General features: G+C 35.9%; 1 protein-coding gene across 2 annotated transcripts in view; it reads right to left on the bottom strand.

Moving 5' to 3' along the window:
- The window catches only part of TBCK (TBC1 domain containing kinase), a 175,128-nt gene that overhangs the window by 75,871 nt on the left and 73,352 nt on the right, over positions 1–25,905 (bottom strand). For both annotated transcript variants that reach the window (XM_006778899.2, XM_015558092.1), the window contains 6 exons: positions 25,530–25,628; positions 23,570–23,632; positions 22,965–23,091; positions 21,391–21,441; positions 19,881–19,964; positions 9,988–10,073 (listed from right to left, as the gene is read on the bottom strand). In XM_006778899.2, the coding sequence (XP_006778962.1) occupies positions 9,988–10,073; positions 19,881–19,964; positions 21,391–21,441; positions 22,965–23,091; positions 23,570–23,632; positions 25,530–25,628 (510 nt within the window). The remainder of the gene's footprint in view (positions 1–9,987; positions 10,074–19,880; positions 19,965–21,390; positions 21,442–22,964; positions 23,092–23,569; positions 23,633–25,529; positions 25,629–25,905) is intronic.

Below are 25,905 nucleotides of genomic sequence, written 5' to 3'. Positions count from 1 at the left end.
ACCATCGATGAGAGAGGAACATCGATCAGCTAGCTGCCTCCTGCACATCTCCTACTGGGGATGTGACCGCAACCCAGGTACACGCCCTTGACCGGAATCGAACCTGGGACCTTTCAGTCCGCAAGCCGACGCTCTATCCACTGAGCCAAACCAGTTTCGGCTTAGTTATCATTCTTAATAACAATCCAGAAGTTTCTGTAATTGGAAGTATTTTAACACCCTAAAGTTCTGAGATAGCTTCATGTAGCCATCTCACAAAAGATACACAATCTTTGTTAGAAAAAGGAGGGTGGTAGTGGAAGGTTAAAAAAACAACAACAGGGAATCCTCAACATTGGGAATTGCAGATGTTATTTTACAGGTTGAGGCAAACTCATTTAAAGGTAGGCATAGCCTAAGGAGGCTAAATTATTCACAGTCCTGCTGGCTCTCAGAATCAACATTCCTCAATTCCATTTCAGCTACTGTGAGTTCAGAAAATTACAAATATTCTTACATAAAATTTTTTTCTTCTACTTTACAAATTCTATAAGATCCTTTATTTTGTGAATATTTGACTATTACTGTTCTCTAACTAAATATTCAATTATTTCCAACTATGCTAAAGAAGATTAAAATAAAAAAAGTAGAATAATGATAGAATTGCATAGAAGGATTGTACATTGTTAAAAATAAATCATTATTATACCACCTTTTATTTTTCTTATTGTGCTATCCAAAGCATTACATCATCTTTCAAAAAGATACAAAAGATATGTGAAGATACCATTATTGTCTATTTTTTTTCTTTTAAAGATTTTAATATACACAGTTGAGAATTCAGAATTTTTCATTTTCCACCACTACTAGAAAAAAGAACAACACTGACAGAGGATGTTTCCCAATTATTAGATCAATCAGAAGATTGGTAGTAGTAACCTAGAGTCTAGTGAAATGGTAATATTGATAATATTAGTGACATTTCAGAATGTGAATGCGCAGATGATGGTATCTTAGGTGAATTTCCTCAAACACAAGAAACAAAGTAAACAAATTTAAAATTCAATGGGAAAGACCTCATCAAACAATATTTTGGAAGATAAACCTGAACCATCCTCTTTTGCTAAACAGATGTGTGAGAGTAATTTTGAAATGAGATTTCTGCAACAAAATGTGATACAATTCAAGTGGACAAATGCCAAAGGTAGGTGTATTTACAAAGTGATTAGAAGAAAACAGATGAATAAAAACAAAAACAAATCATTAGATTTATCATTCTAAATTTGTGTTCCTAAATCTAAAAATAAAAATATTTTATACATATGAGAGAAAAAAAAACATTTTTAACTAAGTTATGAGCCCTGTAAATGTTTTGTTTTGATAATTATGCTTTGATCATGTAAGTATAAGAACCACAAAAAGCCAAATCTATTAGGTGTGTATTTGAAATCTGGATCAGGCTTTACATGATGGATATGCTCCAGGTTTATGCATGACAGATGAACAGTATCAAAGGATACTGCACACCTCACATACAAATATTTTCAAAAACAGGAATATATGGAATAAAATTTTGGGTTTGCTATGCTGAAATTATTTTAAAAAATATTTTTATTGACTTCAGAGAGGAAAGGAGACAGATAAAGAGACAGAACATTAATGATGAGAGAGAATCATTGATGAGTCTGCAACCCGGGCATGTGCCCTTGACCAGAATCAAACCTGGGACACTTCAGTCCACAGGCCGATGCTCTATACACTGAGCCAAACCGGCGAGGGCTGAAATTCTTACTAAAAATTTTAAGTACATTATTTTTACTATGCCTTTGTCCTACTTCTACAAATTATTTTAAAAAATGACTTAAATATAAAAAATAATTTAAAGGTCCATTGGACCCAGAAGGTAAAAGGTTTTCTTTTTCTTTATATCAAAGGTTATAACAGTTACATCTTTTGCAAGTAATTATTTCCTTAATACTGAAAATATTTTAAAAATAAGTTAACTCATAAATATTCCTATCTTTTTTATTTTTACCAAGATTTGCAATTTTGAATTAAAAAACCCTATAAAATAGAAATCTTATCTAATAATAGAAAAATATGTAAATTAACTGTCCCCCCGCTATGCCCCCAGCCAATCAGAAGAGTATGCAAATTAACCCAACAAAGATGGCGGTTAATTTGCATACATAGGGGCGAAGCGATGGAGCAAAGACCGAAGGCTTCGTCTGGAGCTGTGAAGACTGAAGGCTCTGTATGGAGCAAAGGCCTGGGTCCCAGGGGCTTGAGGAAACCCGGTGCCGGCAGCCAAGGGAAGGGATGGCTATTGCATGAATCTTCGTGCAACAGGCCTCTAGTGAATAATAAAATCACTTGGATCATTTAATGGTTTTGAGATCCAGACAATCATTCTTGGGAAGGATTAGTTACACTTCCAGAGTACCTTTGAATTATCTCATTGAATACAATAAAAACTTTCCAAAAATTTCTAAAAAAATTGATTAACTTTGCATAAAAGACTATAAAAGATGTAACTTTCTAGGAGATAGAAAAGTACCTTAAAAACAAGCAAATAAAAAAGTTTAAAATTTAAAGTGGTGAGTGGCAATGCCACCAATTCTGACAAACAAGAAAGTCTTTATTGTTATTAGTATCATGTCTCCTCTGGTCAAGTATTCATTAACTGAGGCAGCAAAATAAGATATCTATTATAGCCTGTGATATCATATTTCCCTAAATGTAAATCAACCTATATAATAAAAGCCTAGGTGGCATCATGCGGCGCTCTTGTGCAATGTTGTCACAAGATGGCTGCCCTCACATCGTCACACGATGGTCACCACAAGATGGTCTGCAGGGGAGGGCAGTTGGGGGCGAGATCAGGCCTGCAGGGAGGGCAATTGGGGGCCATCAGGCTGGCAGGGGAGGGCAGTTGGGAGTAACCAGGCCTGCAGGGGAGGGCAGTTGGGGTCAATTAAGGCCAGCAGGGGAGGGCAGCTGGGGGCCATCAAGGTGGCAGGGAAGGGCAGTTGGGAGTAACCAGGACTGCAGGGTTTCATGTGGTCAAAGATGGGGGCCATCAGGCCAGCAGGGGAGGGCAGTTGGGGGTAATCAGGCTGGCAGGGGTGCAGTTAGTTGTCAATCAGGCTGGCAGGGGAGCGGTTAGGGGGTGATCAGGCTGGCAGGCAAAAGCGATTAGGGGCAATCAGGCAGGCAGACAGGCAAGTGCTTAGGAGCCAAGGGGTCCCAGATTGGAGAGGGTGCAGGCCAGGCTGAGGGACACCTCCCTGCCCTGTGCACAAATTTTGTGCACCGGGCCTCTAGTACTAATATAACCAAAGAAGTAGTGCAACATTATCAGATGCTAATAAGTAAAACAACACCAATAATGGTTCATCGTTAACACTCACTGTGTACTTGGAATTCTATTGAACAGGTTATATGTACTATCTCATTTAATCATCATAATAATACTATGAGGTAAATACTAAGAATAAGAGGACTGTGCATAAGAGAAACTAACTTAAGTATTTAGCCTAGTAAGTTGACATGTCAGGATTGGAATTCTCGCTCATTGGACACCAGCATCTGAGTACTAACTCTCTATATCTGCTTTCTCAAATCTGACTCACAGATCCCTAGAGATCCTCTGGGACTCGTCAGGAGTCCATGAACTAAAAGCTATCTTAGTAAAAATACTAAGATTTTTTCGCTCTTTTTTTACTGTATTAATATTTGAGCTAATGGTGCAAAATCTCTAGTGGATAAAACTGCTGACACCTTACCACAAATCAAGGTAGCAGCACTAAAGTATAATAGTCATATCCTTGTGAAGAAGTAAAAAGTATTCATGGAATTACTATCTTTTTAATGTCTCATGAGACAAAGTATGAAGTGTGCATAAAGCACCTGTGCTGTATATGAATGAAGCACAATGGTTTTCTTGAGAAATAGCACCTGGACAATTGTTTGAGCTGTGAATCAGTGTAGGTGCTTTTAAGAAAAAATAGTGTTTTTTATTTGAAAGAATGACATATAAATAAAGATTTTTTTTCATACTTGGATATTTGGCAGACATTTCTAAAAAAATGAAATGAGCCTGTTACTTTAAGAAAAAATTTCTAAAAAAATGAAATGAGCCTGCTACTTTAAGAAAAATTTCTAGCTGTTAGATGAAGATTGAAATGTTAGAAAACTTGTATCTGCCACTCTGAGTTTGCAGCCTCCCAAAACTTAAAGACTTTTTGGATGAGATCAGTGGTGATATTAATGAATGTGATTTTTTAAAATATACAAATGTTTCATAGATGAAAGATCTATTGTAAGAAAGAGAGCTCAACAAGTCATACATATTCAAGGGCCTTGAAGTATCCAAGGTTAGTAGAATAGGTTTAGGACTACTGTCAGGGTCACCCTAGCAGCAGCCAGACAAAAGGACACATCCTGGCACTCTTCAGATGAGGTAAGACAGATTAGTGGGGACTCTTGTTATGAAAGATTCTAAAAAAGGTGCACTTCCTTAATTTATCCTGTAACCACATCTAAAAAGCTCATTGTCAGTAGTTTAAAATGTAAAATTTCTTTATATAACAGTAACATAAAGGCCAGGAATAAATGAACAAATGAGTAAAGAAAACAAACACTAAGTACAAAAATATTTCTGAGCAATCCTTTCACATCGTCTGTTAGCACAGGCTCAGCTGAATATAACTTTGAAAATGACAGTGGTCAGCTTTTAAAGACGGAGAATGTCAGTAGTAGCATAGACATCCATAAGATTGCAGTTAAGCCCTATCTGGTTTGGCTCAGTGGATAGAGCATCGGCCTATGGGCTGAAAGGTCCCGGATTCGATTCCAGTCAAGGGCACATGCCTGGGTTGCAGGCTCGATCCCCAGTAGGGGGCATGCAGGAGATTCTCTCTCATCACTGATGTTTCTATCTCTCCCTCTCCCTTCCTCTATGAAATCAATAAAAATATATTTAAAAAAAAGATTGCAGTTAAATAAAAATGATTTTGCCAGCCAATTTGCTTACCATTGAATTTATTCGCTTTATCTTTAGGAATGATAATCAGTTTGAAAGCACATAGAATGCTGAGAGATAGCCCTTATCATTTCTCTTAAGGGCCACTGGACAACTTTTCAAAATTTACAAGTTTAATGCTATTCATAGCACTTCAGGGAAACAGTTTCTTTAAAAATGAAAAAGCGTACTTTCCTCTTCTCATCTCAAAGTCCTGGTATATTTTCAGAGGCAGAAACATACACGAAGACAAAAATGATAAAAATCACCCTGGTCTCAACTTTGCCAAATATAGATTATTCACCTTATTTATATGTAAATCACATAACTACCATGACATATAAAATCTAAGCATCACATCAGTGCACAATATCCCTAACTATTCAGGCTTCAGCAGTGCTCAGCACTCAGAGCTCTGTGAAGTGGAAAGAAGCCAGAAATCACAATCTTCCCTGCAATGGGAACCTGCATTTCAATGATGGAAGACTAATGAAGGCTTACTTTGAGAGGATTAGTTATTGAGCAAGAAACTCAGTTTGGGATTGTATTACCCTTTCCCTTAATGAATCATTTGTATTGTTAGAGGTATAGAAAAGTCCCCTAAACAATTATTTTAAATGTAAAGCAATGAAGATAATAATTCCAGGGGTGGGGGTGGGGGGAACACTGCATATATAAATGAATAAAATGCAACTAAAAATAAGTGATTACAAGAGTAAGAAAAATGTTAGCAAAATTCACCATTTTATCACACCGCTTACACTACTACTAATTGTCAACAATCTCTATAATTAAAATATCAAATCCTCCCCCAAACCAACTTCAAGTCTGTTTTCAAAGTTAAATTTAAAAATAGTTTTTTTTTTTTTTTTTTAAATATATTTTATTGATTTTTTACAGAGAGGAAGTGAGAGATATAGAAAGTTAGAAACATCGATGAGAGAGAAACATCGATCAGCTGCCTCCTGCACATCTAGTGGGGATGTGCCCGCAACCCACGTACATGCCCTTGACCGGAATCGAACCTGGGACCTTTCAGTCCGCAAGCCGACGCTCTATCCACTGAGCCAAACCGGTTTCGGCTAAAAATAGTTTTAACATTTTCATATTATCTACAGATAAGAAACAGGACAACTAAACACAACAAAACAACAAAAATTAGGATAAAAGATTTCAAAAACAATCTTCCTATCACCAGTTTAATGTTCTTTGTTAACTACCTTTCATTTGCCCATTCTCTCTGACAAGAGAATAGTTGCAGGAAAAGGAATTTTCTCCAACTAAGATTTACACTCTGTCCCTTCATTTCTCTTTGTTTATTCTAGAATTCTCAATAGTGATGGAACCATTTCTTTTAGGGTGTTTGGAACTACATGTAGAGTCATATTTTCAGAAATATGTGTAAGCATTTCATTGTTACAGTGATTAGGGGACTGCTACAGAGAATCAATGGCTGGGGCGCAGGAAAGCACAGCATTTGCCACATTCTCCCATCCCGTATGACTTAGTAATATCTCTTAAGACTAATCATACTACACATTAAAATCAATATTACTTTCATAATAATAATGGTATTGAAGAGAATACCATTTTATAAAAATTTATACAAAAATGTCCCAGTAATTATAGGAGGGGATCATAGCAGAGAAGTAAGCATGAATAGAACAATGATATTCTATCAAAATTATTAAATTACTAGAGGCCTGGTGCACAAAAATTTGTGCACTCGGGAGTGGGGGGAGTCATTCAGCCCAGCCTATGCTCTCTTAGTCTGGGACACCTTGGGGGATGACCACCTGCTGGCTTAGACCCGCTCCCTGGGGGGATTGGGCCTAAGCTGGCAATCTGACATCCCTCTGGCAGCCTGGGAGCCCTCGGGGGATGTGCACTTGTCAGTGGGGAGAAGGCCTAAGCTGCAGTCGGACATCCTTAGCACTGCTGAGGACGCAGGAGAGGCTCCCGCCACCATTGCTGTGATGGTGGCCGTCAGCCTGGCTTGTGGCTGAGCAGAGCTCCCCCTGTTGGAGCACACTGACCACCAGTGGCCAGCTCCTGCATTGAGTGTCTGCCTCCTGGTAGTCAGTGTGTGTCATAGTGACCAGTCATTCTCAGTCGTTCTGCTGTTAGGGCCAGTTTGCATATTATACCCTTTTATTATATAGGATAGAGGCCTGGTGCATGGGTAGGGGCCGGCTGGTTTTCCCTGAAGGGTGTCCTGGATCAGGGTGGGGGTCCCACTGGAGTGTCTGGCAGCCTGGGTGAGGGGCTGATGGCTGTTTGCAGGATGGTAACACCCCCTTCAGGGGGGGGGTCCCCATTGGGGTGCCTGGCCTGTGGGGACCCTCACCCATGGAGGTTTGGCCAGTCTGGGTGAGGGGCTGAGGGCCGTTTTCAGGATGGCCAAGCCCCCCCCCCCCCATGACGGAGGCTCCCAGCCTCCCCTTTTTTGCTTTTTTTTCCTGGGGTTTATTTACCTTCTATAATTGACACTTTATAGCCTTGAGTGGAGCTCAGAGCTGGCCAGGGCAGGCGCTCCAGCTCCGTGGCCACCACTGGGTGAAAGCAGGTATCTGGGGTTTATTTATCTTCTATAATTGAAACTTTGTTGCTTTGAGTGGAGCTCAGAGCCGGCTGCAGCAGCTGGGAAGCTTGGCTTCCTCTATCATTGGGGCAACCATGCCTCCTGCTTGCTCCACTCTGTGGCTGCTGGCTGTCATCTTGGTTGGGTTAATTTGCATATAGTCTCTCTGATTGGCTGGTGGGCGTGGCTTAAGGTGTAGAAGGTACGGTCAATTTGTATGTTTGTCTTTTATTAGTGTAGACTAGAGGCCCAATGCATGAAAATTCCTGCATTAGAGGGCGGGGTCCCTCAGCCCGGCCTGCCCCCTCTCACAGTCTGGTAGCCCTCTGGAGCGGTCGGCGACCCGGCGATCAGGAGAAGGTGACGCCCCATCACACCTCTGCTGCTGCCACTGCCGGCAGCCAAGCCTCGGCCGGCCCTGGTTACCTGAGCCTAGGATGGCTGGGGGTCTGAGGGGTCTGGGTGCCGCCATCTTTGAGGGAATGGCAGTCAATTAGCATATTCCCTCCTTATTAGCTGTGGGCAACACCATCTTTGAGGGCGGGGCAGTCAATTAGCATATTCCCTTCTTATTGGCTGTGGGTGCTGCCATCTTTGTGACAGTGTGAGGGTCAATTAGCATATTCCCTCTTTATTAGATAGGATTAGATAATTAACTCATCCTACACAGCACATTTAACAAACACCACTGTACTCATCTACCCAGAGTTAACAAATGTTTTGCCAAAACTGCTTCAAAATAATTTAAATCAAGTAATATATTATCAATAGAATGGAAGGCTCCTTTGTACCACTCTTCTATTGAAATTCTCTCTTTTCAAAATATGTTGTACTTTGTATGAATTCTGTAAGAATTCCTTCCTAAATGGAAATTATAAAATGACATTCCACATTCAGGTATTTCAGTCAACCTAGGATTTATTTTTATGTATGGTGTGGGGTTGAACTTTGATTCCCATTTCCTCTCCATATAGCTACCTAATTTTATTGGGGCTATTTATTCAATAGTCCTTTCATTTCTAATTGATTAATATATCCCTCTCTGTCACATACAAAATTCCATACATTAGAGGGTCTATTTTTTGTTTTCTTTTCTGTTTTATATTAATATCATAGTATTTATTTTCTTTTGGTTACCAGAGGGGCAAAAGGTAGGGGGAATGCAAGAGATTAGCCAAAGAACACATATATATAGACTATGGACACAGACAACAGGCTGTACGGGGGTGTGGGGGGTAGAGGGGGCAGGTGTCACTTCATGAAGAAGGCCAAGGCAGGGGAAATGGGGGACATCTGTGATAGTATCAACAATACAAAATGTTATACTTTCTTTTTCTATTCTTCTAGTGAATACAATTAACATTTTAATATGCTTTCTTGTACTTCTGCATTCCTTGTGAATAGAGATACTGACTGTCCTTTGTTCTGGATTATCTTTTCAAATATGAGTACACAAGAACAGCCTGGGAAAACAGAAACAGAATCTCTCTTTGCAGCAAAGGACAAGTTTTCTTACTGGTATACCCTTGGAAGAAAAAGAGAGTGTTTTTCTCTCTCTAGAGCAAAGGGAAGGCATTTTAAAAATTCAAATTCCCTAAAATCAGGGTTTCTTTCCTATAACGTAATTCATTGCATATGCAAGTACCAGACCCTTTACTTTGTCTCAGTGGGACCAACACAGATATGTGAACCAACATATTTGGGGAACCAACACATATATGTGAATGTTCAGGTCGCTTGCTCTGCTGTCAGTGAAAGCCCTTTGTCTCTGATACAGGAGTCTTGTGTTTTCCACCAACAGCCATTAAACAGTAAAAGGCTCATTTATTAGCTTTTAAATAGGGTAAAATCAAATTGTTTGAAAAACATATTAGTGTTATGTTAAACTGTGTTGTGAAGGGTTTTCACTTCGATTTTAAGAGACTTGGGCCTATTTTTGTAGAATTAGGAAATCTGAACTTAGTGGATTCTTAAGTAGCTTCTGTGTTTTGCTTGACATGTGACCTTGGGAGCTTTGCCAGATTTTGGCTTACTCCATTAGCGTCTCTACAGTTCATATTAAGCTGAAAGTCAGAGTTGACTTGCAAAGGGTAGCAATGGTGTGGCTTAGCCCATTACTCACCTGCAGTATGTGACAGCGAGTCAAGCCTCTTTTAAGTGGAAGTTAGACTACAGTATCATAGGTTTTTGTAAACCTCAAAAATTCCTTTTGAGATAGAAATCTCAAGTTCTTGGAAGGTAACCACACCGACTTTATACTACTAACAAAAGACTGTAATTAGTATCAGGAACTTGTTCAGATTGGACTTCTTATGACAACAAAAACTTTAAAAACAGCACTCTTTCATGCTGCCAATTTCTGCTTTATCTTTGACCTCATGTTAATAATGTGCCAGGTACTTACATCTGGAATAAATCCAATCTCATTGAGATGATTACTCAGCTCTGGATCATGGAATGCAATCATCTGAGAGAACACAGTCAAATACTCTGAAATGACAATAAAATTTAAGAAAATCGTCATTTTCACCCAGTACCTCAAATAAAACATCAAATTCATATACATTAGTTTATTTATATTTTAAATGAAAGTTAATTTCTCCATTAAAATGTGCTTTAATAGATTTTATTTTGTTACCACTTTAATCAGTTACTGCTAACTACCAAACAAACATACCAACAAACTAAGATATAGCTTATTTTCCATCTTCAGACCAATTAGTTCATTTCTTTAATCACAAATTATACACATGATGAATGATGTTTTCCTATTAGGTTCTACAAATACATTTAATTTAGTAATGTTAAATTGAATTTCTTTTATGTTTGGAAAGTGTAACCAATAAGCAGTACCAAATAGGATAGTTATATCTCAAATTTGATAATATATACAGACATAGGCATTTGTTCCAGTTCTAACTTATTTCTACTCTGCATTTGGCATATTTAGAAATAAGAATTAACATCAAGCTAATAAGAAAATAGGAATACAGTAGGCAAGTAAGTGTTGATTCTAATCCTATACCAATTCATAGGGTTCAGTTGCATTGTAAGGAATATTTTCTTATTTTTTCCAACAACTTACTATTATTCCAATTTACTAACTATGTACTAATTTAAACAATATACTTGTAACAATCTACTCAAGGGCAAGTAACCATCATTTTGAACATATTAAAAACAAAATTAAAACGTATTTCAAAAATGACAGTAATCCAATGAAAGATTTCTTCTTAATTAATAACCTCAACTCATTCTTTCAATAAAGTTATAAATCTGTTTTTCAAACCAAAGCAGGTATCTGGGATTTATTTATCTTCTATAATTGAAACTTTGTAGCCTTGAGCAGAGCCCAGGTCCAGCAGGAAGCCTGGGTTGCTCAACACAGGAGCTGCCCCCTGGTGGTCAGTGCACTCCCACAGGGGGAGTGCTGCTTAGCCAGAAGTTGGGCTCACAGCTGGTGAGTTCAGCGGTGGCGGTGGGAGCATCTTCCGCCTCTGAGGCAGTTGGAGATCCTTTGAGGGTTCCTGGACTGTAAGAGGGTGCAGGCTGGGCTGAGGGACAACCCCCACACCCCAGGTGCATGAATTTCATGCTCTGGGTCTCTAGTTTACCTATAAGCAATGTCACATGTTTTACAAAGAGAAGCACCAAAGCCAAAGAGAAAAGATGAGGAAGTACTGTATTCAATACCACAATAAAGCTAAATTCTCTATTTAATATGAAATTTTACCCATGGGTACTAAATAAAAAATGGGTTAATACTTTGGATTAATATTTTTTCATGACTGAATGTCTGTTCTACTGCAACAAAATTCTTTTCTCTATCCATTGTCTCATATTTTCCTCTAAGAAGAAAAAAAAAGTACAATTGTATCTACAAGGTTCAAGAGTTCCAGATTAGAGACCCAGGACAGACAGCAAGGTCCCAGGAAACTTTGGGATTTAACTGTTTTTTAACTACATTTTTCTCCTTCCAATTAGTGATGCTATATTTTTAGTCCTAATTTACACAAAAACCAGAGGTATGTAACATCAACAATCAAAAGAACTCAACTGCATGTTGATGAAACCATATAATTATTAACCTTTTAAAAAGCACAGGTCAGGCAATTTTCCGCGACTAGTCTCATTTACTAAATATCATTATTATTTGAGCTTGAAAAAAGGTAAGTACTATGTGGCATTACATGGCTAATTGATTTAGCATGAAAACATTGTACTTGTGTTCTGCCAAACACTGATGGCTACTTTTTTTTTTTTTTTCAGGAATGGGGCCTCCTTTTAATTTCTTATTACATAATAATATGTATCTGTGGTAAGACATTGACACATTATTGAAATGTACAAATATTAAAAATCACCATCCTTACTTCCCACCCACACCCTCAAGGCACAACCAACTAGTCACAATGGGTGTGCCCTTCTTCCTGTTCAGGCTTTTTTTTTACACTTTTTCCCCAGTGATGAAATTATTAAAAATAATGTTTTCTTCTACCCATAAAGCGCACCCACATTGTCCCAGGGAAGAGCCTCACTCCTTTCATTTAACTGGGATCATGCGCAATGCCGGGGTCCAACCCCAGCAGGTCCAGGGGTCCCCAAAGGTGTGGACAGGGTCGGCAAAGAAGGAATGACACAGAGACAGCGTTCAGTTGATCAGCAGCCTAGCCAGGATCTCCAGTGAAGTTCTGGTCAGGATCTCCAGTGAAGTTCTGGTTTGGATCTCCAGCCAAGTTCTGTGTCCATGTTCTCTTCCTAGGTTCTCCAGGTTCTCCAGCCAGGTTCTCCAGCCAGGTTCTGTAGCCATGTTCTCTCGCTAGGTTCTTTTGCTAGGTTCTCCAGCCAGGTTCAGTCACCAGGTTCTAGTCAGGTTCTCTTGCCATGTTCTATCCAGGTTCTGTAGCCATTTTCTGTCTCTAGGTTCTTCAGCCAGGTTCTCTCACTAGGTTCTGTCTCTAGGTTCTGTAGCCAGTTTCTGTCCAGGATCTTTTGCCATGTTTTCTCGCTAGGTTCTGTCTCTAGGTTCTGTGTCTACATTTATATATGTGTCTATAATATACTTGTGATATAAATAATATACACAAATAAATACATGTATATGTTTATTTTATATTATTATATGTAATATATTATTTAATATATAAAAATAAGTTGCATGTAAATATAAGTTATAAATTTTGGTTGCTTGGGGCAGGCTTTAGATCATTTATAGCATGGCTTTTTATATTCAGAAAAATGTCTTGCTTCAAAGAGGTGATAAGACACATGATGCAAGACATTCTTGAAAATGTCAAGGCCGTACACTCAATGTATTCAATACTATTTCCCAATATCCCCAATATGCAATCATTAAATCATTCATGACAAAGACATGCATTAAACTAAACATATACTTCACTGCTTTCTCAAATACTTAACCTTTATAATAAAGTTGCATATTTACCCTCTCTGTTATTGTTTGATGAGAAAGAAGTTCTATATTCACATTTGACAACTGGACTTTAGATTTTGACATCTATCCTTTAGACTTTGACATCTGTCCTCTTTCCTCCCCTTTCCTCAAAGACTTACTGAATGTAGTGTGACTGTACATCCTACTATACCTGGGAAAGTATCAACTGCCACCTGTAGACTCAGTGACTAGTACACTAAGTGCCCCCTTTAACTCTGAAAAATATCACAGTTTAGGTTTATAGTCATCCCAGCTATGGGTGGGACTAATGGAACATCACAACGAAGAAGATACTGCCCCTGCCCTCAAAGGATTTAAAAAGACATGCAGGGAAACAAAAGATTAGGGAAATTTCCACCCAATTTTCTTTTCCAGGTTTGTATGGTATACTCCTCCATCTTTCCTATTATGACTTTATATAGTATCTCCCTTCATTTTTGTTTTTCTGACTTATAGACACCACATCTTACAATGGTCCAAATGTGAATATGCCTTGGTTTTATAAACAGTACAAGAACATGTTTAATGTTGTGCCAAAATTCCAATTATTGTTTTTAGGAACAAAACCTAGTACAATAACTTCAAAGAACAGTGTAAAAGTTTTATAGAACAGTTTTCTAGGTTGCTCCTTTCTTAAGTGCAAAATGACATTAAAGTATAGTTGGGTTTTCCACAAAGGATTTATTCCCAATATTAATAGCTAAATGGCTGCCTCTTTCTTAACTTGCCTAAAGCTGACCTTTCTTTTTTCAATGGCAGAAAGTACGTCTGTCCTACAAGTTATAAGCCTATTTTCCAATATCTCTAAAACTATATTCAATTTATCCCTTTCAAATCCCCCCCCCCCCATCTTTCACATCCAACCAGAACTCTAAGGCTTTGCATCTTAGAGTAATTTTAGTAATCTTAAATAACATAGAGGCTAAAACCCTGAGTTTGTAAATTAGTACATTAATTTTTAAAGTACTGTGTGTTGGTATTTTATCAACTCAATAGCAACATGCAGGGGAAAATTTGATAGTGCTTAGAATGATGAATATTAATTTAGGCCAGAAATAATTAAATTTATTATCTTCTTAAAAATGTCTGCGGGCAAATAATAAATAACACTATGGTTAACAACAACAACAAACCCAGATATCTTGAATAAATAGAATTTTTCTCTCATCAAAAGAAGCAAAGCATTCTATGGTCCTATAAATATATAAATCATATATATTATATGAAAGACTTTAAAATAAAAAAATTAAAGTTGCTATTGAATATAGAAACTTTAATTTCTGTAGAGATAAGTGAATAAATAAATATGCAATTTTACAAACAACCATTAATCAGTTTCATATGACATACAAACTTTCCAAAAGTTGTGGGAGTAAAGGGTACATGTGATATTTATGTCAAACAAAATCAATGCTACTTTGAAGTTTAAACCTTAAAACACTATAAAACAAAATGGTGGGGAAGGACAAAGAGGGAAACCAATAAAATGAGATTCGAATATTTCTAAATGCAAGTCTAAAATAAACATTTTGTAGGAAAAGAAACCACTGTTCTTCCATAAACTTTAGTAACCAATAATCACTATATGGTTTCAGCTCCTTGTTTTGCTCTCCATTCTTCTCTTTCCAACTCCATGTACCAGATTTGACTACAGGCTGTTTCATATACTCATTTTTATGTTTTTACTGCAATGCTCTTCCTTGTTCTTTTTGTAAAGAATGTCCTTTTCATTCTAACCGGCTTGGCTCAGTGGATAGAGCATCCGCCTGCGGACTGAAAGGTCCCAGATTCAATTCCAGTCAAGGGCATGTACCTTGGTTGCGGGCACATCCCCAGTAGGAGGTGTGCAGGAGGCAGCTGATCGATGTTTCTCTCTCATCAATATTTCTAACTCTCTATCCCTCTCCCTTCCTCTCTGTAAAAAAATCAATAAAATATATTTTTTTAAAAAAGAATGCCCTTCTCCATTTTCACAAAATTCCTATTCAAATTTCAAATTCACTAATAAGTACCCTCTCTTTTATGAAACTTTCCAGACTTTGGGACCAAAAAAAAAAAAAAGTCAAAATAATCAAAATAACATCTCCCCATCTTCCTCCGTTCTAATACAATCGCATATACACTTATCTCATTACTTAAAATTAGTTATTTTCACATTTATTTCCTATATTGGGCTATGAAATCTCTTGGGAAATGATTGAATATTATTTACCTTAAGAATCTCAATTCTTTAAGCAGTGCCTGGCACAGGGTCAGTGCAGGGCAATTATTTATTGAAAGATTGAAGTCACTCAAACAATGCTTTTTCTTATGTAATATTACACACACACACACACACACACACACACACACACACACACACTTATCCTATATAATAAAAGGGAAATATGCAAATTGATCCTAATGGCAGAACAACCAGTCACATTGACACACACTGACCACCAAGGGGAAGATTCTCAATGCAGGAGCTGTTCTTTGGTGATTAGTGCACTCCCAAAGGGGGAACTCCACTCAGCCACAAGCTGGGCTAATGGCTGCGAGCACAGTGGTGTGGCAATGGTGGGAGCCTCTCCGCCTCCTCAATAGCCTAAGCTGCAGTCAGACATCCCCTGAGGGCTCCAAGAGGGATGTCTGACTGCCAGCTTAGGCCTCTCCCCCTGAGGAGTGGAACTAAGCTGGCAGATGGACATCCCCCAAGGGGTCCCAGACTGCGAGAGGGCTGAGGGACCCCTCCACCCCACCAAGTGCATGAATTTTTGTGCACCGGGCCTGTAGTATATATATAGACAGAGAGAGAGACAGAGAGAGAGTCAACATATAAAGTCAATATAAAAACTGAACAAATGATTTAAAATGCCATGTCTATTGTTTCTTGGGAAAATATACATGCTAAATTTTTCATAATGTTAGAGAACATTTACTGTGGCTTTAAAAAGTTTCAAAATTAATTACTAATTCAAGATTTTAAACACAAATTTATACAAATTATAACTAATAAAATTATTAGTACTTAGAGAAATAATTTTGGAGAGGTCTTTTAATTATAATATTGAACTTTTAAAGTACATCACTGATTAATGAATCAAATTTAAAAAAGTCTTTTTTGGCCTTTCTGACTAGTGTCTCCAAATTCATATAGTGTACATTATGGTTTCTCTTGCTTTTTCATATATTAAATAAGATATTGTCATACTTGTATAATAAGCCTTTTAACAGTATACTAACAAAGTCTGTAGTTAAAAAGAGTGAAAACTCTTTCATGTTGAAAACTCATTTTCACTAGATAATACACACATTGATCTGCAATGTGAAACAATTACTGGAAAAATGAAACTTTCAGAGGTAAATAATTTCTGTATTTTATTATTTATTTATTTATTAATATATATTTTATTGATTTTAGAGAGGAAGGGAGAGAGAGAGAAACATCAGTGATGAGAGAATCATTGATAAGCTGCCTCTTGTATGCCTCATATTGGGGACTGAGCCAGCAACCCGGCCTGTGTCCTTGACCAGAATCAAACCTGGGGCCCTTCAGTCCACAGGCCAACGCTCTAACAACTGAGCCAAATTAGCTAAGGCAATTTCTGTATTTTAAAATAGGTATCTACACAGAGCCAAAATAACAATTATTGTAATGGAAGTTATCTAATATGACCCTTTGAAAACTGGTCATCCAGACATCATCCAGCCATCTAATAAATACTATAGATAATTCATTGTATAAGTTCTGTTTTAATTGCTTTTTGAAGATTCTCCAAATAGCTACATCTCTCTTAAAAGTACAAAAATCCAGCTAGGCACTATGCTTTGTTAAGGGCCTGATAAATTTGAAAAAATATTATTTCCAGGCTTTTACATATGAAAGTTCAGCTAATATTACAAGTTCACATTAACTTTAAAAATAACAGCATTCTATTTCTGACTTATATTTAACTGAGGATTAAAGAACCACCTTTTTTGCACAACTACTAACATGATTACTTTTTACTTTTAGTGCTTTCAGTTTGTCTTTAGTCACTATTTGACAGATTATTTACATTGTATATTGCCTCTAGTATCATGCAAGGTGTTTTAAATATACTCATTTCTTTTTTACCAGCATAAATAATTTATTGCAAAATCTCTAATGTCGTACACTAGTGGGCCTGACAATTCATTCAAGATTATTATGGGATGGCAGAAGCAGGAGGTAGGGAATACAATAAAAGTGTTGCATGTGAACATAGAGTACTGAGGGGCAGACTTCATGCAATAGCCTATTGGTGACCAATTTTAACCAACTAAGCTACCTTGGGCAGGAAGGAACTGGACCAGGCCATGAACCCTCAGTTCTCATTTGGCCAGTACACCCCAGGTTTCTGGCCTTCCTTTGTGCTTCCTCACTCATAGTCCTATGGGGGATTTGATAAGATTTCTAGCTGCCAGGCTTGTGGAGCTACCAATTGACCATGGGGTCTCCAGTCTACAAGAGAAACTCTACAAGAACTTGGGCCTTTATTGAAGTTTCTTCAGACAGGAATGGCTGGAATCTTACAGAGTACATCGTCCATCCTAATAAAAGAGTAATATGCAAATTAACTGTCACTCTACGACAATGATGGTGGTGCCCATAGAAGCTGGGGCGGGATGTTGGCGGCGTCGCCCAGGCAGTGCAAGCCCAGCAGGCAAGTGTGGCCCATAGGCAGCACCCAGCAACCTGGGAGCCAGCAAGCGCAGCCGGCAGGCAAGTGCGGCCCGCAGGAAGCAGAGCCTGCATGGCCGTCACCGCGGTGTGGAGCAGGCAGGCCCCGCAGAGAACAGAGAACCACGGGGAGTGGGCCTAAGCCATCAGTAGGACATCCCCTGAGGGCTCCCAGATTGGAGAGTGTGCAGGTCGGGTTGAGGGACACCCCCCCCCCCATGCACAAATTTCATGCACCTGGCCTCTAGTTCCATAATAAACATCATTGATAAGCATAATAAGGAAACTATGAGTAAGTGTGAAATGCATACCAATTAGGAAGATATAAGCCACGCTCTTATAGGACATCACTTCATAAATTCTTAGAGGATAACATTGCATGACTCTTGAAGTTGGATGGCTTTACTAAACTAACCTACAAGAAAAAAAAACTTCCTCCCCCCAAAAATACTCATCTTTGATTATAAAAAAAATCAAAGCAAAATCTTGTTGCTCTCTAAAAACATTCTTAAATTAATCCCAACTTTATACAAGTCCACTTTCTAGGAACATGCAGGGTATTAGGCATATCCATTTTAAAACATTTCTAAATACAAATATAAATCAATAGAATTTGCATTTCAAAATTAATGGAGAGACACTGGATCATTATACCAATTTCTAGTACCTATCTACATTGTAGACACAGAGTGCTGAACATGACTTGGTGTGCTTATAAACACACACAATGCTTTTTAAAAGTTTAAATTATTTTTCTCTATATTTCGAGGTAAATGATGCTGGAAAAATAAATGTTTTTATGTGCTGTACTATTTATCCATATTCTTTTCTTCCTTCTATTTTTAGCCTCTTTATCTATTTAATTTACATTTCCATTTCTACTCCCTTTCTAGTTATTTTCTCATTATATTTACTTCTGATACTCTAATTTTATACTCATGCTAAGTAAGTGAATATATTGCTAACTGAGATCCCACTTATTGAGAATGTTTAATAAACTGCACATAGCCTGTAATTGCCACTTCATGTATTCAAACTGAGTGAATTATATCAAACCATAATTATATAAATATAAATAAAACAAAGCACTAGTTTCAAGTTGTTGAAAATATAGTTGAATTGATGACATAAATAATAAATAAAAAGTTTAAATGAAGGCAGTATCTGAAAAGTAACATACAATTAGTAAATGGGAAAACTACGTGGCCAGCTTTGTAGTCAGTTCCAAAAGAAATACAAAAGTATAAGAAAATTTTCTGCCCTTAAAACATTTAGACTCTTGTTTAAAGATAAGACATGATATATAATGTCATGGTAATAATAAGATTAGCAAAATAATTTTAATAACAATAGCAATAAAATAATAATAGTAACAATAATAATAAAAAAGTCATTAGTGTTATCGAAAGTTTCTATATACCATGCATTTACATATTTTATGTTTAACCTTTACAAGAACCTTTATTTTAGATATTAGGAAAATTATACCTAGCAAACATACTTTATTTGTCCAAGATTATGAAATAATTAACCCAATTTACATTTGAAACAAAGTTTGCCTGATTCAAAATTATTTATTATTCACTTTTGTTACTTTGTAATAAAAAGGAGTTTAGAGAATTATAATAAAAGTTTGTGGCTAGTGAGCGTAGTCATGTAAGAATTCACAAGTGGGTTATGCTATGACTTGGACTCTGAAGAAAGGTGTATATTTTAGGAAAGTAGAAGACAGAAGACGAATATTTTGGGTGTTCAAGCATGGGGAATGAGGTGAATGAGAAGTGTTTTTAATATTCTCTTTATTTACATAATTAAATACTGTTTAAACTTTTTACTAATTCATAATAAGCTTGGTCCATGGTGAAAATTTGTGTGGGAAAATTTAATTGTGAGAGAGAAAAATAGCAAGACTTTTATTTTCTTAAATTAGCATGACTAAATTTGAACTGAACAGAGATCAGATATTGAACAGTCATTGGAAAAAAAACCCCAACTTGCTGGGGACTTGGAATAAAGACTAAACTTAAGATCTCTTGACTGGTTTTAGTGAGCATTATCAACCTATTTTATTGGGTCAATATCATAAATTTAACTGAGTATTGGTTACATGACATAATATATTCCCTTAAAAAGACAAGGAAGGGCATTTAATGCTTACCTTGTATTACATGTGAGTTGTCTTTCAGGAAGAAGTTATACAAGTATTTGGGAATAAAAGCAGACATACACGCATACGCCAAGGCTAAGAAAGAATAAGGCAAATGCATGCAATAAATTATTTAACTACTATTAAATAAGTTTATGCCAATAATAGATGAAAACACAAATTTAAAGAAACAAAACCATTTGCTCTTTAAAACAGAAAAGAATTTGAACAAAAGAAAACCACCTAGTAACTTTTCAATTTCAAACTACTATAGAAGTTATTATCCCATAATAATAAGAACCTTTATTATCTGAACTTTACAAATTTTTAAAAATCTCCAATCATGGCCATTATTAATGAGCTATACAAACCAAAAAATCCTTATTTTTTGTTGATGCAAACAAAAAAGCCTCATAACTTGGATTTAGGAACCCTAGTCATAAATTATTTTTTCAAATACAGATTGTTTACTATTCTTCAAGCAATATGTGTAATAATGGCCTATACCTAACAAAACATAGCAAACTTGTAGTCTAGATAATGAGAAATATCATAGAAGAGTGTATTTTTAAACCAATTAAAATTACAAAATTTTAGTTCTCTGGGATTATGCTATCTCTACTTATTTCCAGAAATCTATGCAAAATTTGACATTAAATAGAATTTGAAAAAAATAAATATTTTGAGATTAAGGCTTCTAGAGAGTTACATTATATATATGGTAAATACTTTTTATATGTGATATCTTTAGAGATTTGAGTCTGTTAAGTGTAACAAATATTTACTGAAAAATCTACTATAATAAAGGCATTATAACAGGGGAATAAAAAACAGAAAAAAAATCAATCATTAAACAAAGCTGCTGCTGCCCTGGCTGGGTAGCTCAGTTGGTTGCAGTGTCATGCCCATATGCCAAGGTTGTGGGTTCCATCCCCAGTCTGGGAACAGACAGGAATCCATCAATAAATGAATAAATAAGTGGAACAAGAAATTGATGTCTATCTGTTTGACTCTCTAAAATCAATCACTAAAATTTTTTTTAAAAAGCTGCTAACCAAAAAAAGGATTACTATTTAGTAATAAATAACTAAAACACAAAATATATACAAATACTTTCATGAAATACAAAGTGCTGGGTTTAGGAGGGAGAATGAGTAAAGTTTTCATTAAGAAGGTAGTGGTTAAAATAATAGGCTTTGGAGATACAAGATTAATATGAATTCCTTTATAAATTGTTTAGGAAATATACACAGGCTAAACCTAATCTCTAAAGAAGTCAAAATTTTCTCCTATGTTCATAAAAATGGTCACCAAAGTAGATGAAGTTTTTAGAATAAAAAACTCTCCAATAATAAATTCTTCACATGCTCTAAAATTATACAACAGATTATCTCACAGATATTTATACTATCTCTTAGAAAGCAAGCAAGATCCTTATAATAAAAACAAAAACCTTTCATGTTTGACTAAAATATTTTAGAATAATATGCACCACAATTATTTAATTGATAAATAAGCTTACCTTCATTATTGAAATTTAAATATAGGAATGGAGCACAAAGTGAGTCAAGACCTGATGGGGAGGGGTTGAAGAAAAGAATTCAAATAAACATAATTAAGTAGAACTGTAGATATATACCTTATTCAGTGCTCTGCATTACCTCTCTATAGATTAAGCATTATAAGTACTATTCATCCAGAAATATATTATCTATGGGTCACTGTGGGGAGTAACTGATAATGACTAGCACATAGTATGTGCCCAACATAAATCAGCTTTTATTATTATCAATATTATTATGAGTTTAAGAGATAAATATACTAATAGCAAAATGTAAAGATGATAGAAGGCTTGGGATATAATCCCATTTCTGACCCGGTGTGTTCCTGGCAATGACTTAACATCCCCAGGCATATTTCCTCATCTTAGAGGAGATTTGTCTTACAGGCTTCTTTGGTATCATGAAAAAAGACCCTTTAAGAATTGTGCAGTGAAATACAAATATGTGACATATTCCTTTTATTGATAATAATGCTGTTCATATGTTGTCATACTGAAAGAACGTACATAAATCTATCTATAATTGTTTGGAAGATACAGGACTTTTCTAAAATGGACAGAGCTAAGAAAAATAATAGCTTAATTTTAAGTTCAGCCAGAAATAGAGAATTTAAATATTAAATAAAATAACAACACTGTTCATTACAACAAATTCAAATATAGGACTGGGTGTAACGGATTTCTCATGCATGAATTTATCAATGATCATAAAAATAATAATGAGAATGGTAAAAATCAAGGATATGGAACATTAAGGATGTTTTTTAAAGAGATAATAAATAAAATAAATAGTTTAGGGTGGTATCCCATTCCCTAATTTCCAATAAACAGGTTAAGTATAAATTGTAAATAATAAAAGGTAAAATATCAACTAGCCCAGCGGTTCTCAACCTGTGGGTCGCAACCCCTTTGGGGGTCGAATGACCCTTTCACAGGGGTCACCTAAGACCGTCGGTAAACACATATATAATTACATATTGTTTTTGTGATTAATCACTATGCTTTAATTATGTTCAATTTGTAACAATGAAAATACATCCTGCATATCAGATATTTACATTACGATTCATAATAGTAGCAAAATTACAGTTATGAAGTAGCAATGAAAATAATTTTATGGTTGGGGGTCACCACAACATGAGGAACTGTATTAAAGGGTTGTGGCATTAGGAAGGTTGAGAACCACTGAACTAGCCCCAAACTATTTATGCTATAAAATTATTTTATTATTTTCATAAGCACTGAGACAATGTATCCACAAAGATTACAATCACACAAATGTTCTTTTTACTTTCCTAATTAACATGATGGCAAACTGTCTCATTAAATAACATGCCTTTAAATGATCTCTACTTGGCATATAGGCAACGTTTTTTTTTAAAGTTCTCATATAAACCTTTCACTAAATGGATCATAGCTTTAGTATTGACTTTTCTCAAAGCCAAGTATGTTTTGATATTTTAATTTTTGAAACAATCATGCAACATGCTCCCTATACTTCAAAAAGAGTCTTAATAATTGGGGAAAAAAGTTACCTTGCCAATACACCAGATCAGGATGGGATACTACCCAGGCTTTTAATACACGCCTAAATTTTGCATGACCTTCTGGTGATGATAACAGTTCATCATACTGATGACAACGAGGAATATCCACTTCAATCTGTAAAACAGCAAAACAATAAGATGAAACTGTGAGTTCCAATAAACCCCAAGGTATAGAAAAAAAATTTTATTATAAATTTCAGAATAGACCAATTACATAATACTGGTATCTAAAGTTTTTGAATTCTATATTAACACTCTGGAAACAACAAAAAGGTTGTACACTTAAGGAAAACAGTCCATTTCTTTTGAAAAGGTATGTATCAATATAGTTTCCAAAAAAACCTTTCTTTACTATATAAAGGGCAGATTCTACAGATAAAGCACAATTACTCAGAAAAGTCACTTGGCTTATATACCTTTTAGGGACAGTTCTAATTCATTAACTTCTGATACAAAAGTTCTGCTTACTCGAACAGCATAAGAATATGATGGCTGCTGAGCATAATGAAAAGAAGATAATTCCCTCTTGCCTTTCTACAAATTAAAGATTTGGCAAAATTGTCTTAGATTGTTTAAGAAAAACTAAATCATACTTGTCTATCTGTAGGAATTGGAGTATCTTTATCAATTGCATCATACTTGGCATGAATAGCCCCCTGAAAAAAAATAAAGAGAATAATATTAATTCATCATATCCTCGATAAATTATTAATGTAGATAAATAATCATCTATCTTTGAAAACCCACCCAATTATAGATGGGAACATTAAAAACCAAGGTATATCTCTTAGAAAAATTCTCTACAGTTTTGATAATCTGTGATGAAAATCCAGGACAACTTGCCATTTTGTTCCTGAAGACCAAAGTGTTGGATGAGTCAAGTAGCAAATGAATATACTTATTCAAACACCCTAGTTTCCACAGCACAATACAACCTTGTTACTCTCTACTCATTGTTACCTCAAACATTGTCAGTTTTGGGGGGAAGGAAGCACAGGAAGACATCCCACAATTGTCACAAATGTCCTGTTAAAGTTGGTAATAAAAGAAAAAATAAAATGTACCTGTTTAAAGGAATGCTAGTTTAGCACAGGAAGCAGAAGTTTGAAATAAATTTAAGAGTAGAACATCACATAGGTATGGAATCACTAAGGGATTAAATGGATCATTTACACTTTAGTTATACCGGGACAGAAGAAATAATTGAATAAACCATTTCAAATTTAGTCATGTTCAATAAGACCAAGCATGAAACAATTCTTTTAACTTAGGTTTACTGTAATGATGTAGAACGAGCCACTAATTTGGGGTTCAAAATTATGACATTACTTGCTGGTACATCAACTTCTATGGTACGTCTATTTAATGACAGATTTAGACAATCTGACCTCACAAGTCCTCTTGAACTTCAGCATTATGTGGTTCAACAATTCTAACTATTAATGTATTATATGGAACAATAGGCATTCTTGTAAAGCAGCCAGCCAAACTCAAAGATGTTTGTAGAATATCATCAAAGGAATCAGGAATAAATAAATAAAATTCTTTTAACAGGGAGTTGAAAAGAATTAAAAATAGTTGAGGGAATTCAGGAAAAAAATACATGATGGATATCCATAAGATATTGATAAGAGAATATCTGAAGGATGACAAAGAAATTGCCTGGAAATAAAAAAACAAAAACAAAACAAAACAAAAACAAACCAAAAAAACGGGGCAGGAATGTGGCCCATTATCATGACTGCTGTTACCAGAGTTCTCTGTTAGTACTGAAAGTCACTGTAATAATCTTGGGACCTCTCCTTTCCTCACTGCCAACAGATTAGGTGTTGTACAAGACAAAATAGTTTGTCTTGGCAGCATGGTCCTTGTGGGATAGATGTGCCAAAAAAGCACTAAATTATGTTAATTATTTAAAAAAAATCTATATTCCCATTTATTTCAGAGAGGAAAGGAGAGGGAGATAGAGATAGAAACATCAATGATGAGAGAGAATCATTGATCGGCTGCCTCCTGCACGCCGCCTACTGTGGATCGAGCTTGCAACCCAAGCATGTGCCTTTGACTGGAATCAAGCCTGGAACCCTCCAATCTGCAGGCTGATGCTCTATCCACTGAGCCCAACCAGCTAGGGCTGTTAATGATTTTTTATAAGGTTCAAATTGATGGAGGATTTCTCCAAATTTAGAGCCATTTATAAATAGACAATCCTATTCCTAAATAAACAAACACATACTTTACAGGCAGGATAATATGCTTATAACTGGTATATATAGTCTTAAAATAATCTGATTTGAAAATTAATAATCAAAATAATTTCTATGAGCTCCACTAAATGAAATATTAAATAATATAAATCTAACAAATCTTCAATTATATTTTGTTAATCTATTCTTTTTCTCTAGTCCTTTCATTTAAAATTGTCAAATATTCTTAATGCTTATATTTTACTATATAACTTTCTATTTGAAAAATATATATTTGGAAAGCACTTTCCTACTTTCTTCTTTCTTAGCACTATTATAACCAACTTCTTTCTCTTTTCTTTCTTACCTCAACTCCCAGAAGAGCAGCCCAGGTTAAACCTCTCATAAGTGGAGGAATATCAACTCTTGCTTCTTTCCAGATTTGATTTTTTTTATATGGATAAGCCTACAGATGAAAGAAAGATATGAAAAATGTCTCAAATTATCAAGTAGTATATTTTAGTCTAGAAAGTCTGGAATATATATCAATGATAAATTGAAAGAGATTTTAAATAAATTTCAAAGTATCTTTGGTGTTATTACTTTGGTATTATTAATACACTAAGAGGCCTGGTGTATGAAATCTGTGCACTTGGGGAATTGGAGGTCCCTCAGCCCAAATTTCAAGAGGGTGCAGGTCAGGCTGAGGGTCCCCACTAGTGCATGATTGGGGCCGGGTGGAG

This window comes from Myotis davidii, unplaced genomic scaffold (genome assembly GCF_000327345.1).
Source record: "Myotis davidii unplaced genomic scaffold, ASM32734v1 scaffold967, whole genome shotgun sequence".
Classification (NCBI taxonomy): domain Eukaryota; kingdom Metazoa; phylum Chordata; class Mammalia; order Chiroptera; family Vespertilionidae; genus Myotis; species Myotis davidii.
This window is presented reverse-complemented; position numbering and strand designations above follow the sequence as displayed.